At 48.8% G+C, this 24,921-nt stretch overlaps 2 protein-coding genes across 2 annotated transcripts in view; both read left to right on the top strand.

Moving 5' to 3' along the window:
* Window positions 1-248: 248 nt before the first annotated feature.
* Window positions 249-4,514, top strand: LOC116359786 (zinc finger protein ZIC 2-like). Its single transcript, XM_031813367.1, has 3 exons — window positions 249-2,304; window positions 2,777-2,940; window positions 3,077-4,514. Exons 1-3 carry the CDS (start codon window positions 1,446-1,448, stop codon window positions 3,257-3,259), a joined length of 1,206 nt encoding a protein of 401 aa, XP_031669227.1. The 5' UTR covers window positions 249-1,445; the 3' UTR covers window positions 3,260-4,514.
* Window positions 4,515-5,308: 794 nt separating this feature from the next.
* The window catches only part of LOC109879479 (propionyl-CoA carboxylase alpha chain, mitochondrial), a 64,564-nt gene continuing 44,951 nt past the window's right edge, over window positions 5,309-24,921 (top strand). The window contains exons 1-6 of the mRNA XM_031813356.1: window positions 5,309-5,439; window positions 6,144-6,221; window positions 9,566-9,613; window positions 9,818-9,886; window positions 18,128-18,241; window positions 18,376-18,429. Of these exons, the coding sequence (XP_031669216.1) occupies window positions 5,386-5,439; window positions 6,144-6,221; window positions 9,566-9,613; window positions 9,818-9,886; window positions 18,128-18,241; window positions 18,376-18,429 (417 nt within the window). The 5' untranslated portion in view covers window positions 5,309-5,385. The remainder of the gene's footprint in view (window positions 5,440-6,143; window positions 6,222-9,565; window positions 9,614-9,817; window positions 9,887-18,127; window positions 18,242-18,375; window positions 18,430-24,921) is intronic.

The following is a 24,921-nucleotide window of genomic DNA, read 5'->3' as shown; positions in this document are numbered from 1 at the left end:
ATCATTTCTATCTAAATAATTTGATAGTTGTGGCCACAACCATATATTTACTAAATGTAAAACGTGGAATTGTAAGAAATTAAACTTTTCCTTGGGCATTTGTCACATAATTGAATTGGCAATAGAATATCAAATATTTCGTTTGCAGAATATCCACTTTTCATTCTATATATGGTTTAACACATTCCGTGGATAGTAAGGAACATGGGATGCCATGTCATTCTATATATGGATAGTAAGGAACATGGGATGCCATGTCATTCTATATATGGTTTAACACATTCCGTGGATAGTAAGGAACATGGGATGCCATGTCATTCTATATATGGTTTAACACATTCAGTGGATAGTAAGGAACATGGGATGCCATGTCATTCTATATATGTTTTGTTGCATCTTCCTCTGCGCCTCTAACAGGACAGGGTTAATGTTTTATGCTTCCACAGAGACACTTCATTCTCTCAGACTGAAAGGTTGTTTTTTCCCTCCAACCCCAGAGCTGCAGGGCTGCCTTTGAACTCGACTCACTCCTGTGGTGTTTCCAGCGGGACAAAAGAGGTAGGGCCGTGCGTAACTGTAACCATGGAGCAATGGAACTTTTTTTTTTTGGGGGGGGGGGGTCATTCTTCTCCTTGCTGTAAGTCCATCTTATTCACTTTAAACATAAATCTCCTTCGGGGGTTTATTTAGGCCTAATGAAATTGTATGGCTGAGGTGCATCAGTTAAATCAGATGCTAGCTTTGATCTGACAGCATATGGTTAGCTTGCAAAATCTATTATTAAACGCTTGTGTGTGTGTTGTGTGAGTGAAAATATATACTTTCCACACAACTGAATGTATTTTTTCCCTCCATCACTATTCAGCATTCAAGCAACATAAAGGAAGTGACTGGTTTCACTTTCAGGATTTCACCTAACATTTGTAATTTTCCCGTTAAGACTTTCCAGAGTAATAAAACATGGGCGGAGCAAGCATCGATTAGTCATGAGACGCTTGCCTGTAATTGGTGGAATGGCTGGGCTCGGGATGAGCTGCAGTGGCCAATTAGAGTGCGTTTGGTGAACACCCGGGGTTCTGTAAAAAGGGGAGGTAAGAAGTGCCCTTTGAAGACCCCGGGATAAGCATTTTCACGTTGTAGTGAACAGTCATACTTACAAACAGCATTCTGAACATTTACCACAAGACCTTTATTCATTCCCGGGTAAATGACCTGCCACATTCCTGTTGAGACTCCTGCAAAACTATTCATTCACAGCTTGGGGAAGTTTGGGGTGCTTAGGAATGATCTGTTTTGCGGCAAGATATTGAGTCCTCATTTGAGAAAGAAACATATTTTTATTTAGAGCTTTTGGACACTTTCTTCAACCGCTTTCTACGCACGCCTACAGTTCACATATTTACTTTGCGCGTCGTTCCATTCATCGAGCCCAGGCTCGTGCTGTGATGCTGTTGGAGGGAGGTCACCAGCAATCAGGCTCAGGGGTCAGTGCGAGCGCGTTCCAAAGGCACCACTCAGCGCATTCACCAGTCGAGATGCAGGAGAGAGACCCCAGCTTTATGGAGTCGGTCCACATCGCCAGCCAGGGACCCGGGTATGGCCCATCCTACGCCAACTCCACACGGGACTTTATCCTGCGTAACCGGGGATTCGGAGACTCTTCCCCTGCCAGCGATCAGCACTCTCTCCTCAGGACTATGGCTGGGTCTCTCCATCACTCACACGTAGAGGGCCAGGGCCATGGGCATGGACACCTCCTCTTTCCCGGGATGCACGACCAGCACCACGGCTCTGCTAACGTGCTGGGCGGCCGGTTGGGACTACCAGGGGAGGTATTCGGGAGAGCGGACCAGTATCACCATGTTTCCGGTCCAAGGAACGATCCTTACGGCCAATATGGGGCCATGGGTCACAACATGGGCATGGCAGCTCACCACCATCATCACCCAGCCGCGTTCTTCCGCTTCATGCGGCAGCAGTGCATCAAACAAGAGTTGATCTGCAAGTGGATAGACCCGGACCAGCCCGGTGGGGCGAGCCGGTGCTGTGGCAAGACCTACGGCACCATGCACGAGCTGGTTACGCACGTCTCCGTGGAGCACGTCGGTGGGCCCGAGCAGAGTAGCCACACCTGCTTCTGGGAAGAGTGCCCACGCGAGAACAAATCGTTCAAGGCCAAATACAAGCTGGTGAATCATATTCGGGTGCACACTGGAGAGAAGCCTTTCGCGTGTCCGTTCCCCGCGTGCAGCAAGGTCTTTGCGCGCTCTGAGAACTTGAAGATACACAAGAGAACTCACACAGGTAATTTAAAACGAAATATAGCCTCATTATTGTTATGTTGTGTTACTCTTTCTATATCTTTTTACTTTAGTTTATTTGGTAAATATATTCTTACCTCTTCTTGAACTGCTTGTAATTAAGCATTTCACGGTCAAGTCTACACTTGTTGTATGTGACAAATAAAGTTTGATTTAATTTTGATTTGATGTCTGCAGGTTGAATATCTCATGGATATAAACGTCAGTTTCAGATATCTGATTTGAGTTTTGTATGAAGTGAGGTTGTTTAGAAAGTGTAGAGGTAAGTGTCCCCAGGCTGGTGTACTGCCTGTATCCTAAAAATGATTCATAACTCTCCGGTGTTTTTATTTGTTGATGTGCTTTGGGTTCTATCGGCCTGTAACTAAATCGTATCAGATATTTGAAAACAACTGTGACTGTATTTAAACCTACAAACACATTTAAACTAATCCCCTCATTCTGTTCTCCTCCAGGGGAGAAACCGTTCATGTGTGATTTCTTCGGCTGCGACAGACGCTTCGCCAACAGCAGTGACCGCAAGAAACACCTGCACGTTCACACGTCTGACAAGCCCTATCTGTGCAAGAAGTGTGTCAAGTCCTACACACACCCCAGCTCTCTGAGAAAACATATGAAGGTCCGTTTTCTCTCTTTGCCAAAATATACTTGTCCTGGACAACTTTGTTCTGTGACAAAATTGTGGGGACTTTTGTGCCGAAATTGTGGTCATCTTTGAGGGAGTGTTTTTTGACAGTTGTTTTTATGTATTTTAGGTGCATGATTCTTTGTCAGTAGCAGACACTTCGCCCGGAGCCAGCAGCGGATATGAGTCCTCGACGCCCCCGAGTTTAGTGTCCCCTGCCTCGGAGACCCAGAGCATCATGTCCCCGGACTCTGCGGTCCTCGGTAGCGGACACAGCAACCTCTCGTCCAACTTCAGTGAGTGGTATGTCTGAGGACCACACACAAGACTAACGGGAAAACGACGGCAAAAAAATTAAGGAAAAACAGGCAACAAATACAATGAGCATCTGACTGGCCTAAATGGACGCTTTACGCGCGATTGAAATATGAATCAAGAACGTTGCACTAAAACATTGGAAGCCAAAGAAGAAAATGTCTTTATGTAAAAAACAAACGTTATTTTTCTTTCGATGGTTGTTTAATTATCAGTCTTTCGTTGTCATTTTGAGATCGGTTATTTTTATAGTTGATGGGGAGTTTGAGACTGAAAAGTATTTTAAATAAGTGCCAAAGTTAACCTTAGTTTAATTGTGCACATTTAAAAAAAAATGGAAACAAGTTTTTTGTTGAAGTTGAACAGGTTGAATATGCGTTGTCCTCCATGAACGACCTCTTGAGATGCCCAGTTGAGACATAATTTATATAAAAAGAAAGTTGCTGTGTTGTTTTTCTGTAAGTCTATTATGTTGACAAACGTGTTAGTAAAAATGAATCTGATGTTTAAAATGCCTGTCTTAATTCCTTTTTAAATTCGTGTCTCTCTGTAAATGTTTTGCATTAAAAGAACGTTCCGTTTGAAACACTCCCTGCACCAAGAAGTGTGATATGGAATGTATACACGTCTAAATGGTAATATGAACCCTACTGATGTGTAAGACAATAAGTTACATTTATGCATAAATTATCATGCGTCTATTGTTCAGAATCATCAATTCACATGATTGATTATTTATGTGGAGAAGGGATTACTTCATCCTTCATATGGCTGGACAACTTGGATTGATCGCCACCAAACTATTGTTTATGAGAAATACAACTTGGATTGATCGCCACCAAACTATTGTTTATGAGAAATACAACTTGGATTGATCGCCACCAAACTATTGTTTATGAGAAATACAACTTGGATTGATCGCCACCAAACTATTGTTTATGAGAAATACAACTTGGATTGATCGCCACCAAACTATTGTTTATGAGAAATACAACTTGGATTGATCGCCACCAAACTATTGTTTATGAGAAATACAACTTGGATTGATCGCCACCAAACTATTGTTTATGAGAAATACAACTTGGATTGATCGCCACCAAACTATTGTTTATGAGAAATACAACTTGGATTGATCGCCACCAAACTATTGTTTATGAGAAATACAACTTGGATTGATCGCCACCAAACTATTGTTTATGAGAAATACAACTTGGATTGATCGCCACCAAACTATTGTTTATGAGAAATACAACTTGGATTGTTATTTCAGGTTTGTTCGTTTAAATAAAAAAGGTCATTGAAATGACAACCCCTTTTAGTTTATTAATTCGACCATTTTAAAAACAAAACAAAAAATATTGTACATGACTGTATTTTACACGGGTAATAATCAGCGAGGATAACAAAGTCTGGAGTGGTGTTCGAATACCCACGCTAACATACCGTGTACCTGACACTCAATTTACATCGCAAATAGTATTTTAACACCGCGCCAGTCATTTCTTACAGGTTGGAGTTTACACGGCCTGCTGTGTTCTGTTTTTATTCCTGTCATTGCAGTGGACAATAACGAGAGACAGGAAAGAACGGTTAAAGAGTTGGGGAAAGAAGTCTATGGGCCAACCCAAATAAACCCAGATATAGACCTAATTCCATCATTTCAGTTTTTATAGATTTCTTCCCCATTTCCAGAGAATAATGAAGATACATTGATATTGTACATGACTGTATTCTACTGTGTGACACTAACATTACATTATGAAAATATAGGAATAATGGATTTCTTCTAGGCTTATCTCTGTAAAAGTCCACAAATTCCAAATGTCACTCGAAATGCCTACTATGTTGATAATATTCAACATCATTGTTGTTCATATCATTTGAAAAGGTAGGAAAACAGGCGAGAAGGTGAGAAAACAGATGGACAAAGAAGTAAGACGAGGCTTTGCATTATAAAAGTAGGTTACTGTATGGTCCATTCAATCTAAATACATTGAAACAACTCAAGCTCTACCGACGTACTTCTACGTACGTACTTCTACGTCCGGTTACTCGATTTGATTGGAAGACGGAGCACACTCCCCTGTCATACGTCACTACTACGATCCCCTCACCCGGACAGACATGGCGGCGTACATGATCACTTCAACCCTGCGAAGAGTTTTGCTTGTTGCTAAGGTGAGCTGTCAGTTATTGTAGACTTAATCTTGTAGCTAGTTATTTGACATTCATGAAGAGCTCTTGCAAAACCGAAACACCCGACAATCTATGCTTTTTAATGCAAGTTTCTAGCACCACACAATCGGACATCTGTTCGCTAGCCTGCCAAGCTAGCAAGTCTGTCTGTCACTCACACACCTCTCAAGCCGTCTCTCTTCTTTTGAAGTTTGTAAGATGTAAGCATTCTCTACACTATCTGACATTTAAATGTTTAATTTCGCGGTATAAATGTTTTAAGTTATTCGTATTAGAGAATGTACAGCTTCGTCCGTTCCTCCTCTGTCAATGTCAAAGCGTCCAAACCGTTAGCATTTTGCTAATAAGTTGTTACACTATATAACACAATCCTGAACTGGTTGAACCTTCACCACATGACTAAATGTAACTGTCTTTGAATGAAAAACTGTCCTTGAACGAAAAACTGTCCTTGAATGTAACGTTGTGACCTGAACAGCAATCGTATATCGGGATATGCCTTCGTTCCAGCTCAGCAATACTGGGCGCTGTTGGTGTAATAGAAACGACACAGCTGCCATCACGTTTAACCTTCACCTCTTTGTGATGTTCGGCATGTGTCCATTATAAAGAATAGCGAAGAGTGGTGTTTCTGATGTTTGCGTGTGGTACTATAACGTTCATGTTTCTGAAATGTTTCCCTGCAGCATGCCTCTTTCCAGTCCAGATGCTGTGTGGCGTCCAGTCGAGTCCAGTACTCCACTGTTTATGATTCCAATGAGAAGGTAACATATGATTCACAGGGTGCAGGGCTGTCACAATGATGCATGGAAGGGGGGGGGGGGGGGGGGCGCTATTGGAGCATAATGTAGGCCTACCGACAAAACCAATGGAGCAAATCCCATAACATTTAAACATGCAAATAGCTTTTGATATATATCCTACAGGGGATTGAAAGACAGCTCATGGGCCAATAGAATTCTACTCCTGTTGTGCTCCAGCTCTGCCTACAACATCACAGACTCAATCTTGCAAAGCTAGATTTGTTTTGGCTTGTTGCATTGAAGAGGGGCTGATATAATGTTGATTCCATCACAGAAAAAACCCTTTTTCCTTCGGAAAGTATTGAGACCCCTCGACTTTTTCCACATTTTGTTACATTACAACCATATTCTAAATTGATTAAATCATCACCACCCCCCCATCAATACACACACACAATACCCCATAATGACAAAGCAAAAACAGTATAATTTATTTTGCTAATTTAAAAAATATATAACAAACTGAAATCACATTTACATACACTACTGGTCAAAAGTTGGACAACACCGCCTCATTCAAGGGTTTTTCTTTATTTTTACATTGTAGAGTAATATTGAAGACATCAAAACTATGAAATAACACATATGGAATCATGTAGTAACCAACAAAGTGTTAAACAAATCTAAATATATTTTATATTTGAGATTCTTCAAAGTAGCCACCCTTTGCTTTGATGACAGCTTTGTACACTCTTGGCATTCTCTCAACCAGATTCATGAGGTAGTCACCTGGAATGCATTTCAATGAACAGGTTTGCCTTCTTAAAAGTTAATTTGTGGAATTTCTTTCCTTAATGCGTTTGAGCCAGTCAGTTGTGTTGTGATAAGGTATGGGTGGTATTGTCATTGAGGCAAAAAGGGGATATTTGAAGAATCTCTCAGTCCCTGCCACTGAAAAACATCCCCAAAGCATGATGCTGCCACCTCCATGCTTCACTGTAGGGATGGTGCCAGGTTTCCTCCAGAAGTGATGCTTGATATTCAGGCCAAATACTTCAATCTTGGTTTCATCAGACCAGAGAATCTTGTTTCTCAAAGTCTGAAAGTCTTTAGGTGCCTTTTGGCAAACTCCAAGCGGGCTGTCATGTGCCTTTTACTAAGGAGTAGCTTCTGTCTGGGCACTCTACCATTAAGGCCTGATTGGTGGAGTGCTGCAAAGATGGTTGTCTTTACAGAAGGTTCTCCCATCTCCACAGAGGATCTCTGGAGCTCTGTCAGAGTGACCATCGGGTTCTTGGTCACCTCCCCGACCAAGGCCCTTCTCCCCCGGTTGATCAGTTTGGCCGGGTGGCCAGATCTATGATGGAGGCTAAGAATGATAGAGGCCACTGTGTTCTTGGGGACCTTCAATGCTGCAGGAATGTTTTGGTTCCCTTCCCCAGATCTGTGCCTCGACACAATCCTGTCTCGGAGATCTACGGACAATTCCTTCGACCTCATGGCTTGGTTTTTGCTCTGACATGCACTGTCAACTGTGGGACCTTTATATAGACAGCTGTGTGCCTTTCCAAATCATGTCCAATGCATTGAATTTACCCCAGGTGGACTCTAATCAAGTTGTAGAAACATCTCAAGGATGATCAATGTTAACAGGATGCACCTGAGCTCAATTTCGAGTCTCATAACGAAGGATCTGAATACTACTAAGCTATTTGTTTTTGATTTTTTTAAATAAATTTGCAAACATTTCAAAAACTTTTTTCTCTGCTTCATTATGGGGCAATGCATGTAGATGCTGAGGATTCAAATAAAACATCGTATTTAATCCATTTTAGAATAAGGCTGTAACGTAACAAAATGTGGAAAAAGTGAAGGGGTCTGAATACTTTCCGAAGGCCCTGTAGTGCAAACTAATGGGGTGAACTCAGTGTAGTTAAGTCTCTAAAGGTGGAGTATAGAGGGAACATTGGATAGGAGTAGTATGGCTCACTGGGTGCAGGGTTGTCACATGATGCCAGGATGGATAGGAGTAGTATGGCTCACTGGGTGCAGGGTTGTCACATGATGCCAGGATTGATAGGAGTAGTATGGCTCACTGGGTGCAGGGTTGTCACATGATGCCAGGAAGGATAGGAGTAGTATGGCTCACTGGGTGCAGGGTTGTCACATGATGCCAGGAAGGATAGGAGTAGTATGGCTCACTGGGTGCAGGGTTGTCACATGATGCCAGGAAGGATAGGAGTAGTATGGCTCACTGGGTGCAGGGTTGTCACATGATGCAAGGAAGGATAGGAGTAGTATGGCTCACTGGGTGCAGGGTTGTCACATGATGCAAGGAAGGATAGGAGTAGTATGGCTCACTGGGTGCAGGGTCGTCACATGATGCCAGGAAGGATAGGAGTAGTATGGCTCACTGGGTGCAGGGTCGTCACATGATGCAAGGAAGGATAGGAGTAGTATGGCTCACTGGGTGCAGGGTTGTCACATGATGCCAGGAAGGATAGGAGTAGTATGGCTCACTGGGTGCAGGGTCGTCACATGATGCCAGGAAGGATAGGAGTAGTATGGCTCTCTGGGTGCAGGGTTGTCACATGATGCCAGGAAGGATAGGAGTAGTTCTGTATTGAAATTAAATACAGTACTTTGTGTTGACAGACCTCTGATTAAATACAGTACTTTGTGTTGACAGACCTCTGATTAAATACAGTACTTTGTGTTGACAGACCTGATTAAATACAGTACTTTGTGTTGACAGACCTCTGATTAAATACAGTACTTTGTGTTGACAGACCTGATTAAATACAGTACTTTGTGTTGACAGACCTCTGATTAAATACAGTACTTTGTGTTGACAGACCTCTGATTAAATACACTACTTTGTGTTGACAGACCTCTGATTAAAAACAGTACTTTGTCATGACTTGTGGAGGTTTGTCAACATGAACCTGAGTAACACAGAATGTATTTTATTTGTTGCTAGCAGATTATTATCTTTTCTCTCTAAATGTTACAAGGGGAAACCTTCATTTCCCTCCATCCCCCAATATAAACAACATGTCACATCCTCCTAGCTTTGTTCTTTCATCTTCAAACCGCCAACCTTGCCTCTGGCCATAGTGTTTAGCAGTAGGACAGGCAGGGGGTTGAGGTGTGTGTGTGTGTGTGTGTGGGACAGAGGAAAGACGTTTCATTTAATAAGGTGTTCGGACCAGAGGAACGGAAAGACTGACAGAACCAGACGCTTTCACTTACTGTGCTTGTGTTTACTGGTACACACACACACACACACACACACACAGGAGCAAATGATTTGTTGTGACAATGAGTTCCCACACTAATCTCTTTCTTCCCTTTCACCCTACTAGACCTTTGATAAGATCCTCATTGCAAACAGAGGAGAGATCGCCTGCAGGGTAAGACTGTGTGTTAACGAAGCCTCACTGGTACTCAGGTTAAAAGACAGAGACCGGATGAAAGCCCTCCTAAGCTACACCGTGTCTCATCTCTCTACTGCGCCTATAGCAGGTCTATAGCACCTAGTAAACATTATAGACTATTCTTATTATTGATGTATTGAATAAAAGCTGATCACACGTCTTCTTCATTGCCTTTGGCAGGTGATGAAAACATGTAAGAAGATGGGTATCAAAACAGTGGCGGTGCACAGTGATGTCGACGCCAGCGCGGTAAGTCTGTCTGGTCTGTAGAGGTGGTGTCAGCGCGGTAAGTCTGGTCTCTAGAGGTGGTGTGTAGCGGTAAGTCTGTCTGCTTTGTAGAGGTGGTGTGTAGCGGTAAGTCTGTCTGGTCTGTAGAGGTGGTGTGTAGCGGTAAGTCTGTCTGGTCTGTAGAGGTGGTGTCTAGCGGTAAGTCTGTCTGGTCTGTAGAGGTGGTGTCTAGGGGATGTTGATGTCAGTGGTAAGTCTGTCTGGTCTGTAGAGGTGGTGTCTAGGATATGTTGGTGTCTAGGGAATGTTGGTGTCTAGGGAATGTTGGTGTCTAGGGAATGTTGCTGTCAGTGGTATGTCTGTCTGCTCTAATGACCCCATACAGCCAGAGGTATTGAGGTGGTGTGTTATATTGACCCAATACAGCCAGAGGGATTGTGTTATATTGACCCCATACAGCCAGAGGTATTGTGGTGGTGTGTTATATTGACCCCATACAGCCAGAGGTATTGTGTTATAATGACCCCATACAGCCAGAGGTATTGTGTTATAATGACCCCATACAGCCAGAGGTATTGTGGTGGTGTGTTATGACCCCATACAGCCATAGGTATTGTGTTATATTGACCCCATACAGCCAGAGGTATTGTGTCATATTGACCCCATACAGCCAGAGGTATTGTGTCATATTGACCCCATACAGCCAGAGGTATTGTGTCATATTGACCCCATACAGCCAGAGGTATTGTGTCATATTGACCCCATACAGCCAGAGGTATTGTGTCATATTGACCCCATACAGCCAGAGGTATTGTGTCATATTGACCCCATACAGCCAGAGGTATTGTGTCATATTGACCCCATACAGCCAGAGGTATTGTGTCATATTGACCCCATACAGCCAGAGGTATTGTGTCATATTGACCCCATACAGCCAGAGGTATTGTGTCATATTGACCCCATACAGCCAGAGGTATTGTTTTATATTGACCCCATACAGCCAGAGGTATTGAGGTGGTGTGTTATGACCCCATACAGCCAGTGGTATTGAGTTATAATGACCCCATACAGCCAGAGGTATTGAGGTGTGTTATAATGACCCCATACAGCCAGGGGTATTGTGTTATAATGACCCCATACAGCCAGAGGTATTGAGGTGTGTTATAATGACCGCTACATGAGAAGGTTAGTTGTATTTACAGGCTGGTTTAATGACATAGTAGGCCTTTTACTGGGTGTGAAATTGGCTTTCCAGCACTGAGCTCCCCTATTGGTCAGACGGGTGGGTAGACACAGTTGTTTATTGGGCTCCTCTAGTTGCCAAGGTGACTAACATTCCAAAACGTTGACCATGACACAGGGGGTAGATGGGGGACTGTTGAGTACCCATCAAAATGTTCTCCGGAGGCTCTCCGGTTGATGTTAATATTGATGTCAATGGACCAGATGTAATGGACCAAGTACGGCCCAGATGGAGATGGACCAGGTAATAGTGAGGTCCCATTGACCTGTGGATGTGTTGGACAGGTTTTGAAGTGGTGTTTAGCTGTGGAGCAGACATGATGCCTCCCTTAGCACTTCTTTGTTAAGAGACGCAGGGAACCAACTGGCCTGTAACCCCCTACACACACACACACACACACACACTCCTTCTGCCACCTTGTTGATCCAGATGTTGATGTTAATCCTGTGGAATGTGTCCTGGTGACAGTGTCTGTCACTCAATCTGCTGAGGGTCTGGCTCCGTGGGGGGGGGTGTGAGGACGGGGGCTGGCTCCGTGGGGGGCGGGGAGGACGGGGGCTGGCTCCGTGGGGGGGGGTGAGGACGGGTGCTGGTGAGCCAAAACGTCATCCATTTTGTGTGATACGTTGGGTGCCTCCGGTGTCTGCGGTAGTAGCTGTGTCTGCGGTAGTAGCTGTGTCTGCGGTAGTAGCTGTGTGTCTGCGGTAGTGGCTGTGTCTGCGGTAGTGGCTGTGTCTGCGGTAGTGGCTGTGTCTGCGGTAGTAGCTGTGTGTGCGGTAGTGGCTGTGTCTGCGGTAGTGGCTGTGTCTGCGGTAGTGGCTGTGTCTGCGGTAGTGGCTGTGTCTGCGGTAGTGGCTGTGTCTGCGGTAGTGGCTGAGTCTGCGGTAGTGGCTGAGTCTGCGGTAGTGGCTGTGTCTGCGGTAGTGGCTGTGTCTGCGGTAGTGTCTGCGTCTGCGGTAGTGTCTGCGGTAGTGGCTGTGTCTGCGGTAGTGGCTGTGTCTGCGGTAGTTGCTGTGTCTGCGGTAGTGTCTGCGGTAGTGCCTGTGTCTGCGGTAGTGTCTGCGGTAGTGCCTGTGTCTGCGGTAGTGCCTGTGTCTGCGGTAGTGCCTGTGTCTGCGGTAATGGCTGCGTCTGCGGTGGTGGCTGCGTCTGCGGTGGTGGCTGCGTCTGCGGTGGTGGCTGCGTCTGCGGTGGTGGCTGCGTCTGCGGTGGTGGCTGCGTCTGCGGTGGTGGCTGCGTCTGCGGTAGTGGCTGCATCTGCGGTAGTGGCTGCGTCTGCGGTAGTGGCTGTGGTAGTGGCTGCGTCTGCGGTGGTGGCTGTGTCTGCGGTGGTGGCTGTGTCTGCGGTGGTGGCTGTGTCTGCGGTGGTGGCTGTGTCTGCGGTGGTGGCTGTGTCTGCGGTAGCTACTACCGCAGACACAGCTACTACCGCAGACACAGGCACTACCGCAGCCACTACCGCAGCCACTACCGCAGCCACTACCGCAGACGCAGCCACTAGTGGCTGCATCTGCGGTAGTGGCTGCGTCTGCGGTAGTGGCTGTGGTAGTGGCTGCGTCTGCGGTGGTGGCTGTGTCTGCGGTGGTGGCTGTGTCTGCGGTAGTGGCTGAGTCTGCGGTAGTGGCTGTGTCTGCGGTAGTGGCTGTGTCTGTGGCTGTGTCTGCGGTAGTGGCTGTGTCTGCGGTAGTGTCTGCGGTAGTGGCTGTGTCTGCGGTAGTGTCTGCGGTAGTGGCTGTGTCTGCGGTAGTGTCTGCGGTAGTGGCTGTGTCTGCGGTAGTGGCTGTGTCTGCGGTAGTTGCTGTGTCTGCGGTAGTGTCTGCGGTAGTGCCTGTGTCTGCGGTAGTGTCTGCGGTAGTGCCTGTGTCTGCGGTAGTGCCTGTGTCTGCGGTAGTGCCTGTGTCTGCGGTAATGGCTGCGTCTGCGGTGGTGGCTGCGTCTGCGGTGGTGGCTGCGTCTGCGGTGGTGGCTGCGTCTGCGGTGGTGGCTGCGTCTGCGGTGGTGGCTGCGTCTGCGGTGGTGGCTGCGTCTGCGGTGGTGGCTGCGTCTGCGGTGGTGGCTGCGTCTGCGGTAGTGGCTGCATCTGCGGTAGTGGCTGCGTCTGCGGTAGTGGCTGTGGTAGTGGCTGTGTCTGCGGTGGTGGCTGTGTCTGCGGTGGTGGCTGTGTCTGCGGTGGTGGCTGTGTCTGCGGTGGTGGCTGTGTCTGCGGTAGCTACTACCGCAGACACAGCTACTACCGCAGACACAGGCACTACCGCAGCCACTACCGCAGCCACTACCGCAGACGCAGCCACTAGTGGCTGCATCTGCGGTAGTGGCTGCGTCTGCGGTAGTGGCTGTGGTAGTGGCTGCGTCTGCGGTGGTGGCTGCGTCTGCGGTGGTGGCTGCGTCTGCGGTGGTGGCTGCGTCTGCGGTGGTGGCTGCGTCTGCGGTAGTGGCTGCATCTGCGGTAGTGGCTGCGTCTGCGGTAGTGGCTGTGGTAGTGGCTGTGTCTGCGGTGGTGGCTGTGTCTGCGGTGGTGGCTGTGTCTGCGGTGGTGGCTGTGTCTGCGGTGGTGGCTGTGTCTGCGGTAGCTACTACCGCAGACACAGCTACTACCGCAGACACAGGCACTACCGCAGCCACTACCGCAGCCACTACCGCAGACGCAGCCACTAGTGGCTGCATCTGCGGTAGTGGCTGCGTCTGCGGTAGTGGCTGTGGTAGTGGCTGCGTCTGCGGTGGTGGCTGTGTCTGCGGTGGTGGCTGTGTCTGCGGTAGTGGCTGTGTCTGCGGAAGTGGCTGCGTCTGCGGTAGTGGCTGCGTCTGCGGTAGTGGCTGCGTCTGCGGTAGTGGCTGCGTCTGCGGTAGTGGCTGCGTCTGCGGTAGTGGCTGCGGTAGTGGCTGCGGTAGTAGCTGTGTCTGCGGTAGTAGGTGTGTCTGCGGTAGTACCTGTGTCTGCGGTAGTACCTGTGTCTGCGGTAGTAGCTGTGTCTGCGGTAGTGTCTGCGGTAGTGGCTGTGTCTGCAGTAGTGTCTACGGTAGTGGCTGTGTCTGCGGTAGTACCTGTTGCGGTAGTGGCTGTGTCTGCGGTAGTGTCTGGGGTAGTGGCTGTGTCTGCGGTAGTAGCTGTGTCTGCGGTAGTAGCTGTGTCTGCGGTAGTAGCTGTGTCTGCGGTAGTAGCTGTGTCTGCGGTAGTGGCTGTGTCTGCGGTAGTACCTGTTGCGGTAGTAGCTGCGTCTGCGGTAGTGGCTGCGTCTGCGGTGTTGGCTGCGTCTGCGGTAGTGGCTGTGTCTGCGGTAGTGGCTGTGTCTGCGTTAGTGTCTGCGGTAGTGGCTGTGTCTGCGGTAGTGTCTGCGGTAGTGGCTGTGGCTGTGTCTGCGGTAGTGGCTGTGTTTGCGGTAGTACCTGTTGCGGTAGTAGCTGTGTCTGCGGTAGTGTCTGCGGTAGTGTCTGCGGTAGTGGCTGTGTCTGCGGTAGTGGCTGTGTCTGCGGTAGTACCTGTTGCGGTAGTGGCTGTGTCTGCGGTAGTGTCTGGGTAGTGGCTGTGTCTGCGGTAGTAGCTGTGTCTGCGGTAGTGGCTGTGTCTGCGGTAGTGGCTGTGTCTGCGGTAGTGGCTGCGTCTGCGTAGTGGCTGCGTCTGCGGTAGTGGCTGCGTCTGCGGTAGTGGCTGCGTCTGCGGTAGTGGCTGCGTCTGCGGTAGTGGCTGCGTCTGCGGTGGTGGCTGCGTCTGCGGTGGTGGCTGCGTCTGCGGTGGTGCTGCGTCTGCGGTGGTGGCTGCGTCTGCGGTAGTGGCTGCGTCTGCGGTAGTGGCTGCGTCTGCGGTAGTGGCTGCGTCTGCGGTAGTGGCTGCGTCTGCGGTAGTGGCTGCGTCTGCGGTAGTGGCTGCGTCTGCGGTAGTGGCTGCGTCTGCGGTAGTGGCTGCGTCTGCGGTAGTGGCTGCGGTAGTGGCTGCGGTAGTGGCTGCGGTAGTGCCTGTGTCTGCGGTAGTAGCTGTGTCTGCGGTAGTACCTGTGTCTGCGGTAGTACCTGTGTCTGCGGTAGTAGCTGTGTCTGCGGTAGTGTCTGCGGTAGTGGCTGTGTCTGCAGTAGTGTCTACGGTAGTGGCTGTGTCTGCGGTAGTACCTGTTGCGGTAGTGGCTGTGTCTGCGGTAGTGTCTGGGGTAGTGGCTGTGTCTGGGGTAGTGGCTGTGTCCTGCGGTAGTAGCTGTGTCTGCGGTAGTAGCTGTGTCTGCGGTAGTAGCTGTGTCTGCGGTAGTAGCTGTGTCTGCGGTAGTGGCTGTGTCTGCGGTAGTACCTGTTGCGGTAGTAGCTGCGTCTGCGGTAGTGGCTGCGTCTGCGGTGTTGGCTGCGTCTGCAGTAGTGGCTGTGTCTGCGGTAGTGGCTGTGTCTGCGGTAGTGGCTGTGTCTGCGGTAGTGGCTGTGTCTGCGTTAGTGTCTGCGTTAGTGTCTGCGGTAGTGGCTGTGTCTGCGGTAGTGTCTGCGGTAGTGGCTGTGGCTGTGTCTGCGGTAGTGGCTGTGTTTGCGGTAGTACCTGTTGCGGTAGTAGCTGTGTCTGCGGTAGTGTCTGCGGTAGTGTCTGCGGTAGTGGCTGTGTCTGCAGTAGTGTCTGCGGTAGTGGCTGTGTCTGCGGTAGTACCTGTTGCGGTAGTGGCTGTGTCTGCGGTAGTGTCTGGGGTAGTGGCTGTGTCTGCGGTAGTGGCTGCGTCTGCGGTAGTGGCTGTGTCTGCGGTAGTACCTGTGTCTGCGGTAGTACCTGTGTCTGCGGTAGTAGCTGTGTCTGCGGTAGTGTCTGCGGTAGTGGCTGTGTCTGCAGTAGTGTCTACGGTAGTGGCTGTGTCTGCGGTAGTACCTGTTGCGGTAGTGGCTGTGTCTGCGGTAGTGTCTGGGGTAGTGGCTGTGTCTGGGGTAGTGGCTGTGTCTGCGGTAGTAGCTGTGTCTGCGGTAGTAGCTGTGTCTGCGGTAGTAGCTGTGTCTGCGGTAGTAGCTGTGTCTGCGGTAGTGGCTGTGTCTGCGGTAGTACCTGTTGCGGTAGTAGCTGCGTCTGCGGTAGTGGCTGCGTCTGCGGTGTTGGCTGCGTCTGCAGTAGTGGCTGTGTCTGCGGTAGTGGCTGTGTCTGCGGTAGTGGCTGTGTCTGCGGTAGTGGCTGTGTCTGCGTTAGTGTCTGCGTTAGTGTCTGCGGTAGTGGCTGTGTCTGCGGTAGTGTCTGCGGTAGTGGCTGTGGCTGTGTCTGCGGTAGTGGCTGTGTTTGCGGTAGTACCTGTTGCGGTAGTAGCTGTGTCTGCGGTAGTGTCTGCGGTAGTGTCTGCGGTAGTGGCTGTGTCTGCAGTAGTGTCTGCGGTAGTGGCTGTGTCTGCGGTAGTACCTGTTGCGGTAGTGGCTGTGTCTGCGGTAGTGTCTGGGGTAGTGGCTGTGTCTGCGGTAGTGGCTGCGTCTGCGGTAGTGGCTGCGTCTGCGGTAGTGGCTGCGTCTGCGGTAGTGGCTGCGTCTGCGGTAGTGGCTGCGTCTGCGGTAGTGGCTGCGTCTGCGGTAGTGGCTGCGTCTGTGGTAGTGGCTGCGTCTGCGGTAGTGGCTGCGTCTGCGGTAGTGGCTGCGTCTGCGGTAGTGGCTGCGTCTGCGGTAGTGGCTGCGTCTGCGGTAGTGGCTGCGTCTGCGGTAGTGGCTGCGTCTGCGGTAGTGTCTGCGGTAGTGGCTGTGGTGGTGGCTGTGTCTGCGGTGGTGGCTGTGTCTGCGGTGGTGGCTGTGTCTGCGGTGGTGGCTGTGTCTGCGGTGGTGGCTGTGTCTGCGGTAGTGGCTGCGGTAGTGGCTGCGTCTGCGGTAGTGGCTGCGTCTGCGGTAGTAGCTGTTGTTGCGGTAGTAGCTGTGTCTGCGGTAGTAGCTGTGTCTGCGGTAGTGGCTGTGTCTGCGGTAGTAGCTGTTGCGGTAGTGGCTGCGTCTGCGGTAGTGGCTGCGTCTGCGGTAGTGGCTGCGTCTGCGGTGGTGGCTGTGTCTGCGGTAGTGGCTGTGTCTGCGATAGTAGCTGTTGCGGTAGTAGCTGTTGCGGTAGTAGCTGTTGCGGTAGTATCTGTGTCTGCGGTAGTATCTGTGTCTGCGGTAGTATCTGTGTCTGCGGTAGTATCTGTGTCTGCGGTAGTATCTGTGTCTGCGGTAGTATCTGTGTCTGCGGTAGTATCTGTGTCTGCGGTAGTAGCTGTGTCTGCGGTAGTATCTGTGTCTGCGGTAGTATCTGTGTCTGCGGTAGTATCTGTGTCTGCGGTAGTAGCTGTGTCTGCGGTAGTAGCTGTGTCTGCGGTAGTACCCGTGTCTGCGGTAGTAGCTGTTGTTGCGGTAGTAGCTGTTGTTGCGGTAGTAGCTGTTGTTGCGGTAGTAGCTGTTGTTGCGGTAGTAGCTGTTGTTGCGGTAGTAGCTGTTGTTGCGGTAGTACTTGTTGTTGCGGTAGTGGCTGTGTCTGCGGTAGTACCTGTTGTTGCGGTAGTACCTGTTGTTGCGGTAGTAGCTGTGTCTGCGGTAGTGGCTGTGTCTGCGGTAGTGGCTGTGTCTGCGGTAGTGGCTGTGTCTGCGGTAGTACCTGTTGTTGCGGTAGTACCTGTTGTTGCGGTAGTACCTGTTGTTGCGGTAGTGGCGGTAGTGGCTGTTGCGGTAGTGGCTGTTGCGGTAGTGGCTGTTGCGGTAGTGGCTGTTGCGGTAGTGGCTGTTGTTGCGGTAGTACCTGTTGTTGCGGTAGTAGCTGTTGTTGCGGTAGTACCTGCTGTTGCGGAAGTACCTGTTGCGGTAGTAGCTGTTGTTGCGGTAGTGGCTGTTGCGGTAGTGGCTGTTGCGGTAGTGGCTGTTGCGGTAGTAGCTGTGTCTGCGGTAGTGGCTGTGTCTGCGGTAGTACCTGTTGTTGCGGTAGTAGCTGTTGTTGCGGTAGTACCTGCTGTTGCGGAAGTACCTGTTGTTGCGGTAGTAGCTGTTGTTGCGGTAGTAGCTGCGTACCATATGATTGAGGCTTGACGCTTTGGCCGCATATGAATAAATACTTGTTTTTCTCTGTGCCACCTCAGGTCCATGTGAAGATGGCTGACGAGGCAGTGTGTGTAGGCCCCGCCCCCACCAACAAGAGCTACCTCAACATGGACGCCATCATGGACGCTATCAGGAAGACTGGATCCCAGGCCGTGAGATTTACGACACACACACACACACACACACACACACACATGAACTTTTAAACACACGCACTAACATTTGAACACACACACGGTTGTGTTTGCTGATGTGTTTTGAGGCCTTTTCTCCTCTGTCTCTGAAGGTGCATCCAGGCTACGGCTTTCTGTCTGAAAATAAAGAGTTTGCCAAGAGGCTGGTGAGTCGTGCTGGGATTTACAACTGTTGGGAACACACACACACACACCTCTCTGTATATCCCCCTCTGTTTCCCTTATCAACAGGCTTCGGAACCCCCGGAAGTTAATTTTATTAAGGGTGTGATTCTCCGGGTGAAAACCTGATATGAAAACTTAACACACAGATGCCAAAAGACTCACTTCATGATAAGAAAATGTAACGTCTTTCAAAATTATTTTAAGTCATTTACTTAAAAGGAAAATGTTTTCTCAGTTATACCTCCACATTACATGGCCCCAATGTCCTGCAGACAGACACAAGACTTGACAACTTAAATAAAAGGTCAAATTAAAAAATACAAGACCCCTCCGATGTTTAGCCGATGACACACTTCGAACCATGCCGTTATGCAAGGCTGTGTTGGTACGGCAAATCTATAACTCACCTAGTTCCACAGGTAAATAACACAACATATTTACCTCAAGGTTAACTAAGTACCTCTCCCACCATCATTCAATGTCCTAAAACAACACTGACATCTCTCCCTCCCGTTGAATACATTCAGTTGTACTGAACTTACTAGGGATTCCCCTTTTCCCTCTCTGTTGTGGCGTATCATGCAAGGCACCCGAAGGTGGGCCGTAGTACATTGAAGCTAATCCCACAGGTAAATGGCATATTTTCCTTCATTGGAACTAAAAGATGTCGTACCCACTCACAAATATTATTATTATTTTTTTTTTTTTTTACCTTTATTTAACTAGGCAAGTCAGTTAAGAACAAATTCTTATTTTCAATGACGGCCTAGGAACAGTGGGTTAACTGCCTGTTCAGGGGCAGAACGACTGATTTGAACCTTGTCAGCTCGGGGGTTTGAACTTGCAACCTTTCGGTTACTAGTCCAACGCTCTAAACACTAGGCTACCCTGCCGCCCCTGCCGTTGATCCCACGATTTGGATCAACCACAATGCCCAGTGTCCTATTGTGTTGCCCTGGAGCAAGGCTCTTGCTCGGTATGTGAGTGGGCTGTCCGCTGCCTTATGGGAGCCTGCTGTGGAAATGGAGATGTCATTACATTAGCAACTCAAAGGACCTCCCCCTCCTGTAACAGTGGGTGAATAGTTAGTGCCAGATTTACGCATTGCAAAACCCTCTGGGGGCGAGGGGGGGGGGCGAGGTCCGTATGCCTCTGGGCTTGGGGTAAAGCCGGGGGGGGGGGGGATTAGGGTAAGGGTCCTGTTAGCATGAGAAAGAACCTCAGGCTGAATAGAGCTGGAGGGATACGGGGGATGGATGGAGTATAGTAGAATGTATTGTCCCTCAATGTGTCGATGGACCCCCCCCCCCCCCCCCCCCCCATTTCAAAAAACATGTGTAATTATTTTGGGACTTTTGCAGACAAACACAAGCATTTCCCACTTGTGTTGAGCACTCTAGGACACATGCACCCACTTAACTCAGGGGTCCGATTATTCTTATTGTTGGAGACTCATTTGTTTGCACCTGGTAGAATGGCGTGTGGTGCTCCGCTCACCAGTGTGTTAAGAACAGCCGTTTAGACGTGAGAGGATGAGTCAGGTCTGAAAAGGCTCAGCCAGGTTTTTTGTGATGTAAATAGTGAGATGTCATAACATGGCACCGGAGGGAGGGAGGATCGATGTTTGTCATTGTGTCTTCATTTAGAGTAGGGTTTCCTCAACTCCGTCCTGCGTGAACGTTTGGTCATAATCAACGCTTGATGAGGAGTTGGTTATTGGAATCAGCGTAACAAACCAAAACGTGCACCCGGTGGAGGGGCCCCAGGACCGAGTTGGGGAAACACTGATTTAGAGGATGATAGGTTGTGTGTTTTTCATTGTGTCCTCGTCTGAAGGGCAGATGTCTGTTGTTGTTAAACTAAAAACCTTCGTTTAAAAGCTGACAGTGTTTTTTTATATCCATTTATTTTATTTTGGATCCTGCGGCTCTGTTGGGCTAAATTGCTGTGACGCTGCTATCGGTCTCAAGACACCAAAGCCCAGCTAGCCTCGCTGTCTTAGCGGTCTCAAGACACCAAAACCCAGCTAGCCTCGCTGTCTTGGCGGTCTCAAGACACCAAAGCCCAGCTAGCCCAGCTGTCTTGGCGGTCTCAAGACACCAAAGCCCAGCTAGCCTCGCTGTCTTGGCGGTCTCAAGACACCAAAGCCCAGCTAGCCCAGCTGTCTTGGCGGTCTCAAGACACCAAAACCCAGCTAGCCCAGCTGTCTTGGCGGTCTCAAGACACCAAAGCCCAGCTAGCCTCGCTGTCTTGGCGGTCTCAAGACACCAAAGCCCAGCTAGCCCAGCTGTCTTGGCGGTCTCAAGACACCAAAGCCCAGCTAGCCCAGCTGTCTTGGCGGTCTCAAGACACCAAAGCCCAGCTAGCCTCGCTGTCTTGGCGGTCTCAAGACACCAAAGCCCAGCTAGCCCAGCTAGCCCAGCTGTCTTGGCGGTCTCAAGACACCAAAGCCCAGCTAGCCCAGCTAGCCCAGCTGTCTTGGCGGTCTCAAGACACCAAAGCCCAGCTAGCCCAGCTGTCTTGGCGGTCTCAAGACACCAAAGCCCAGCTAGCCCAGCTGTCTTGGCGGTCTCAAGACACCAAAGCCCAGCTAGCCCAGCTAGCCCAGCTGTCTTGGCGGTCTCAAGACACCAAAGCCCAGCTAGCCTCGCTGTCTTGGCGGTCTCAAGACACCAAAGCCCAGCTAGCCTCGCTGTCTTGGCGGTCTCAAGACACCAAAGCCCAGCTAGCCCAGCTGTCTTGGCGGTCTCAAGACACCAAAGCCCAGCTAGCCCAGCTGTCTTGGCGGTCTCAAGACACCAAAGCCCAGCTAGCCCAGCTGTCTTGGCGGTCTCAAATGGAAGCCGCTATTGAAAGTTTCCAGCGCTGCAGGGAGTTGTGTTTACTTTGTTCCCGGGACGATGTGGACCAGGGTGACTTTCCATGGAGTAACTGCTTGTGGAAGACTACAGCAGCAAAGTAGCTACTTTAATCAAGTAGCAAACCAACACAAGCTACTGGGAAACCCATGCCCACCTACTTTTACCAAGTAGCAAACCAACACGAGCTACTTGGGAACCCACGCCCACCTACTTTTCCATTTTCTTCCACCCCATTAGCCGGACGCCGTTTTGTTCGAGTGGAAGTTTCGCCGCCGTGTCAGCTCTCCACAGCCGACAGGCCGGTGCTCCGCAGGGTTCTATCTCTGAAGGGTCTCCCCTTTCCCTGGAGAACGGAGTTGTTCTCGACCCAACCAACCAACCACGGAGGTACGTCACTCGCCGTGGAAGTCGAAGGAGGTGTCCTCTGGCAACTGGGGTCTCCATGGAGATGTTGAGCCCAGAACTGACACAGACCGGGAACAGCTTTGCCGCGCTGGATCCAGAGGTTCCGGCACCTTCTTCCTTGGGGGCTTCCCATTCGAGATCGGATCCGGAGGTACCTTCGTCCTCGGTCCCGTCTACCTCACGGTGGCTCCTATCTCGGGTTCAGATCCTCGGAGCTCCCACCCTCATCAGACCGTGAGGCTGCCTGAGAGACCGGTCCATTCAACATCACCAGCTGTCATCATAAGCAGCGCTATGGTGAGAAACATCTCAGTCCCCAAGGCAAAAACCCTGTGTTACCCAGGAGCACAAGTACAGGACATAACAAGGCTGATTCAGACTGTTCTACCCCAGGAGCACGAGTACAGGACATAACAAGGCTGATTCAGACTGTTCTACCCCAGGAGAACGAGTACAGGACATAACAAGGCTGCTTCAGACTGTTCTACCACAGGAGAACGAGTACAGGACATAACAAGGCTGATTCAGACTGTTCTACCACAGGAGAACGAGTACAGGACATAACAAGGCTGCTTCAGACTGTTCTACCCCAGGAGAACGAGTACAGGACATAACAAGGTTGATTCAGACTGTTCTACCACAGGAGAACGAGTACAGGACATAACAAGGCTGCTTCAGACTGTTCTACCACAGGAGAACGAGTACAGGACATAACAAGGTTGATTCAGACTGTTCTACCACAGGAGAACGAGTACAGGACATAACAAGGCTGATTCAGACTTCTACCACAGGAGAACGAGTACAGGACATAACAAGGTTGATTCAGACTGTTCTACCACAGGAGAACGAGTACAGGACATAAGGATTACACATCTGGCTAAAAGACTACTGTAGCTCTGTAGACTACTGGAGACTACTGTAGACTTCTGTAGACTACTGTAGCTCTGTATACTACTGTAGATTACTGTAGCTCTGTAGATTACTGTAGCTCTGTAGACTACTGTAGCTCTGTAGATTACTGTAGACTACTGTAGCTCTGTAGACTTCTGTAGCTCTGTAGACTACTGTAGCTCTGTAGATTACTGTAGACTACTGTAGACTACTGTAGCTCTGTAGACTTCTGTAGCTCTGTAGACTTCTGTAGCTCTGTAGACTACTGTAGATCTGTAGACTACTGTAGATCTGTAGACTACTGTAGCTCTGTAGACTACTGTAGATTACTGTAGCTCTGTAGCTCTGTAGACTACTGTAGCTCTGTAGACTACTGTAGCTCTGTAGACTACTGTAGATTACTGTAGCTCTGTAGATTACTGTAGCTCTGTAGACTACTGTAGCTCTGTAGACTACTGTAGCTCTGTAGACCACTGTAGATTACTGTAGCTCTGTAGATTACTGTAGCTCTGTAGATTACTGTAGCTCTGTAGACTACTGTAGATTACTGTAGCTCTGTAGATTACTGTAGCTCTGTAGATTACTGTAGCTCTGTAGACTACTGTAGCTCTGTAGATTACTGTAGACTACTGTAGCTCTGTAGATTACTGTAGCTCTGTAGACTACTGTAGATTACTGTAGCTCTGTAGACTACTGTAGCTCTGTAGACTACTGTAGCTCTGTAGATTACTGTAGCTCTGTAGACTTCTGTAGCTCTGTAGACTACTGTAGATCTGTAGACTACTGTAGCTCTGTAGACTACTGTAGCTCTGTAGACTACTGTAGATTACTGTAGCTCTGTAGATTACTGTAGCTCTGTAGATTACTGTAGCTCTGTAGACTACTGTAGATTACTGTAGCTCTGTAGATTACTGTAGCTCTGTAGATTACTGTAGCTCTGTAGACTACTGTAGCTCTGTAGATTACTGTAGCTCTGTAGATTACTGTAGCTCTGTAGACTACTGTAGCTCTGTAGACTACTGTAGCTCTGTAGATTACTGTAGCTCTGTAGATCTGTAGACTACTGTAGTACTGTAGCTCTGTAGACTACTGTAGATTACTGTAGCTCTGTAGATTACTGTAGCTCTGTAGACTACTGTAGCTCTGTAGACTACTGTAGCTCTGTAGACTACTGTAGCTCTGTAGACTACTGTAGCTCTGTAGACCACTGTAGATTACTGTAGCTCTGTAGATTACTGTAGCTCTGTAGATTACTGTAGCTCTGTAGACTACTGTAGATTACTGTAGCTCTGTAGACTACTGTAGCTCTGTAGATTACTGTAGCTCTGTAGACTACTGTAGCTCTGTAGATTACTGTAGCTCTGTAGACTACTGTAGATTACTGTAGCTCTGTAGACTACTGTAGCTCTGTAGACTACTGTAGCTCTGTAGATTACTGTAGCTCTGTAGATTACTGTAGCTCTGTAGATTACTGTAGCTCTGTAGACTACTGTAGATTACTGTAGCTCTGTAGATTACTGTAGATTACTGTAGCTCTGTAGATTACTGTAGCTCTGTAGATTACTGTAGCTCTGTAGATTACTGTAGCTCTGTAGACTACTGTAGCTCTGTAGATTACTGTAGCTCTGTAGATTACTGTAGCTCTGTAGACTACTGTAGCTCTGTAGACTACTGTAGCTCTGCTGGAGTCACTTGTATTGATAACTTTGACACCTTCTGGAAACAGAAGATACTCTACAGGAATGACAGAGTCCATCCAAATCATCTTGGCTCCTGGACTCTGTCCAGGAGTTTCAAGGCTGCGTTGAAACAATGACTGGTCAATGATCTAAGACCAGCTCAGTTAATCCCTACCGTTGTGACAATGAGTCGTCATAATGCTGCATCAAATGTACATGATCCAAGGGGCATTGGCAAACACAATGCAAGTCATTTAATGTATGTATCCCTAATTACCCTGAATACTTCTGTTAATCCTACAGCTATTGTAAGCAGTAATCATGAGCCTATGAACCAGAGTTACACTGTTATCACTGAGACGGTGTCCTAGTAGGAAGCCCACTTTATGCAGCTCACCCTGCACTATCAGCTCCAATGTAAATAACATGAGGACGTCTACTTCTGACAAACTTCCCAGTAAAGCGTTAAAAACAATCTAGCAACCCAGGAAAGTGCTAAGAAGTAGCCCATGTTAACATTAACATAAGAAACCAGGTCCATGAAGTCTAACAAATATAACATTTTATATTCTGACTCTGAAACTCACTTAGATAATACATTTGATAGAGTGGTAGCAATACATGGTTATTACATCTA

Source organism: Oncorhynchus kisutch, unplaced genomic scaffold (assembly GCF_002021735.2).
Source record: "Oncorhynchus kisutch isolate 150728-3 unplaced genomic scaffold, Okis_V2 Okis05a-Okis16b_hom, whole genome shotgun sequence".
In the NCBI taxonomy this organism is placed as follows: Eukaryota; Metazoa; Chordata; class Actinopteri; order Salmoniformes; family Salmonidae; genus Oncorhynchus; species Oncorhynchus kisutch.
Note: the sequence above shows the minus strand (reverse complement) of the source record. Positions and strands in the feature narration are given on the sequence as shown.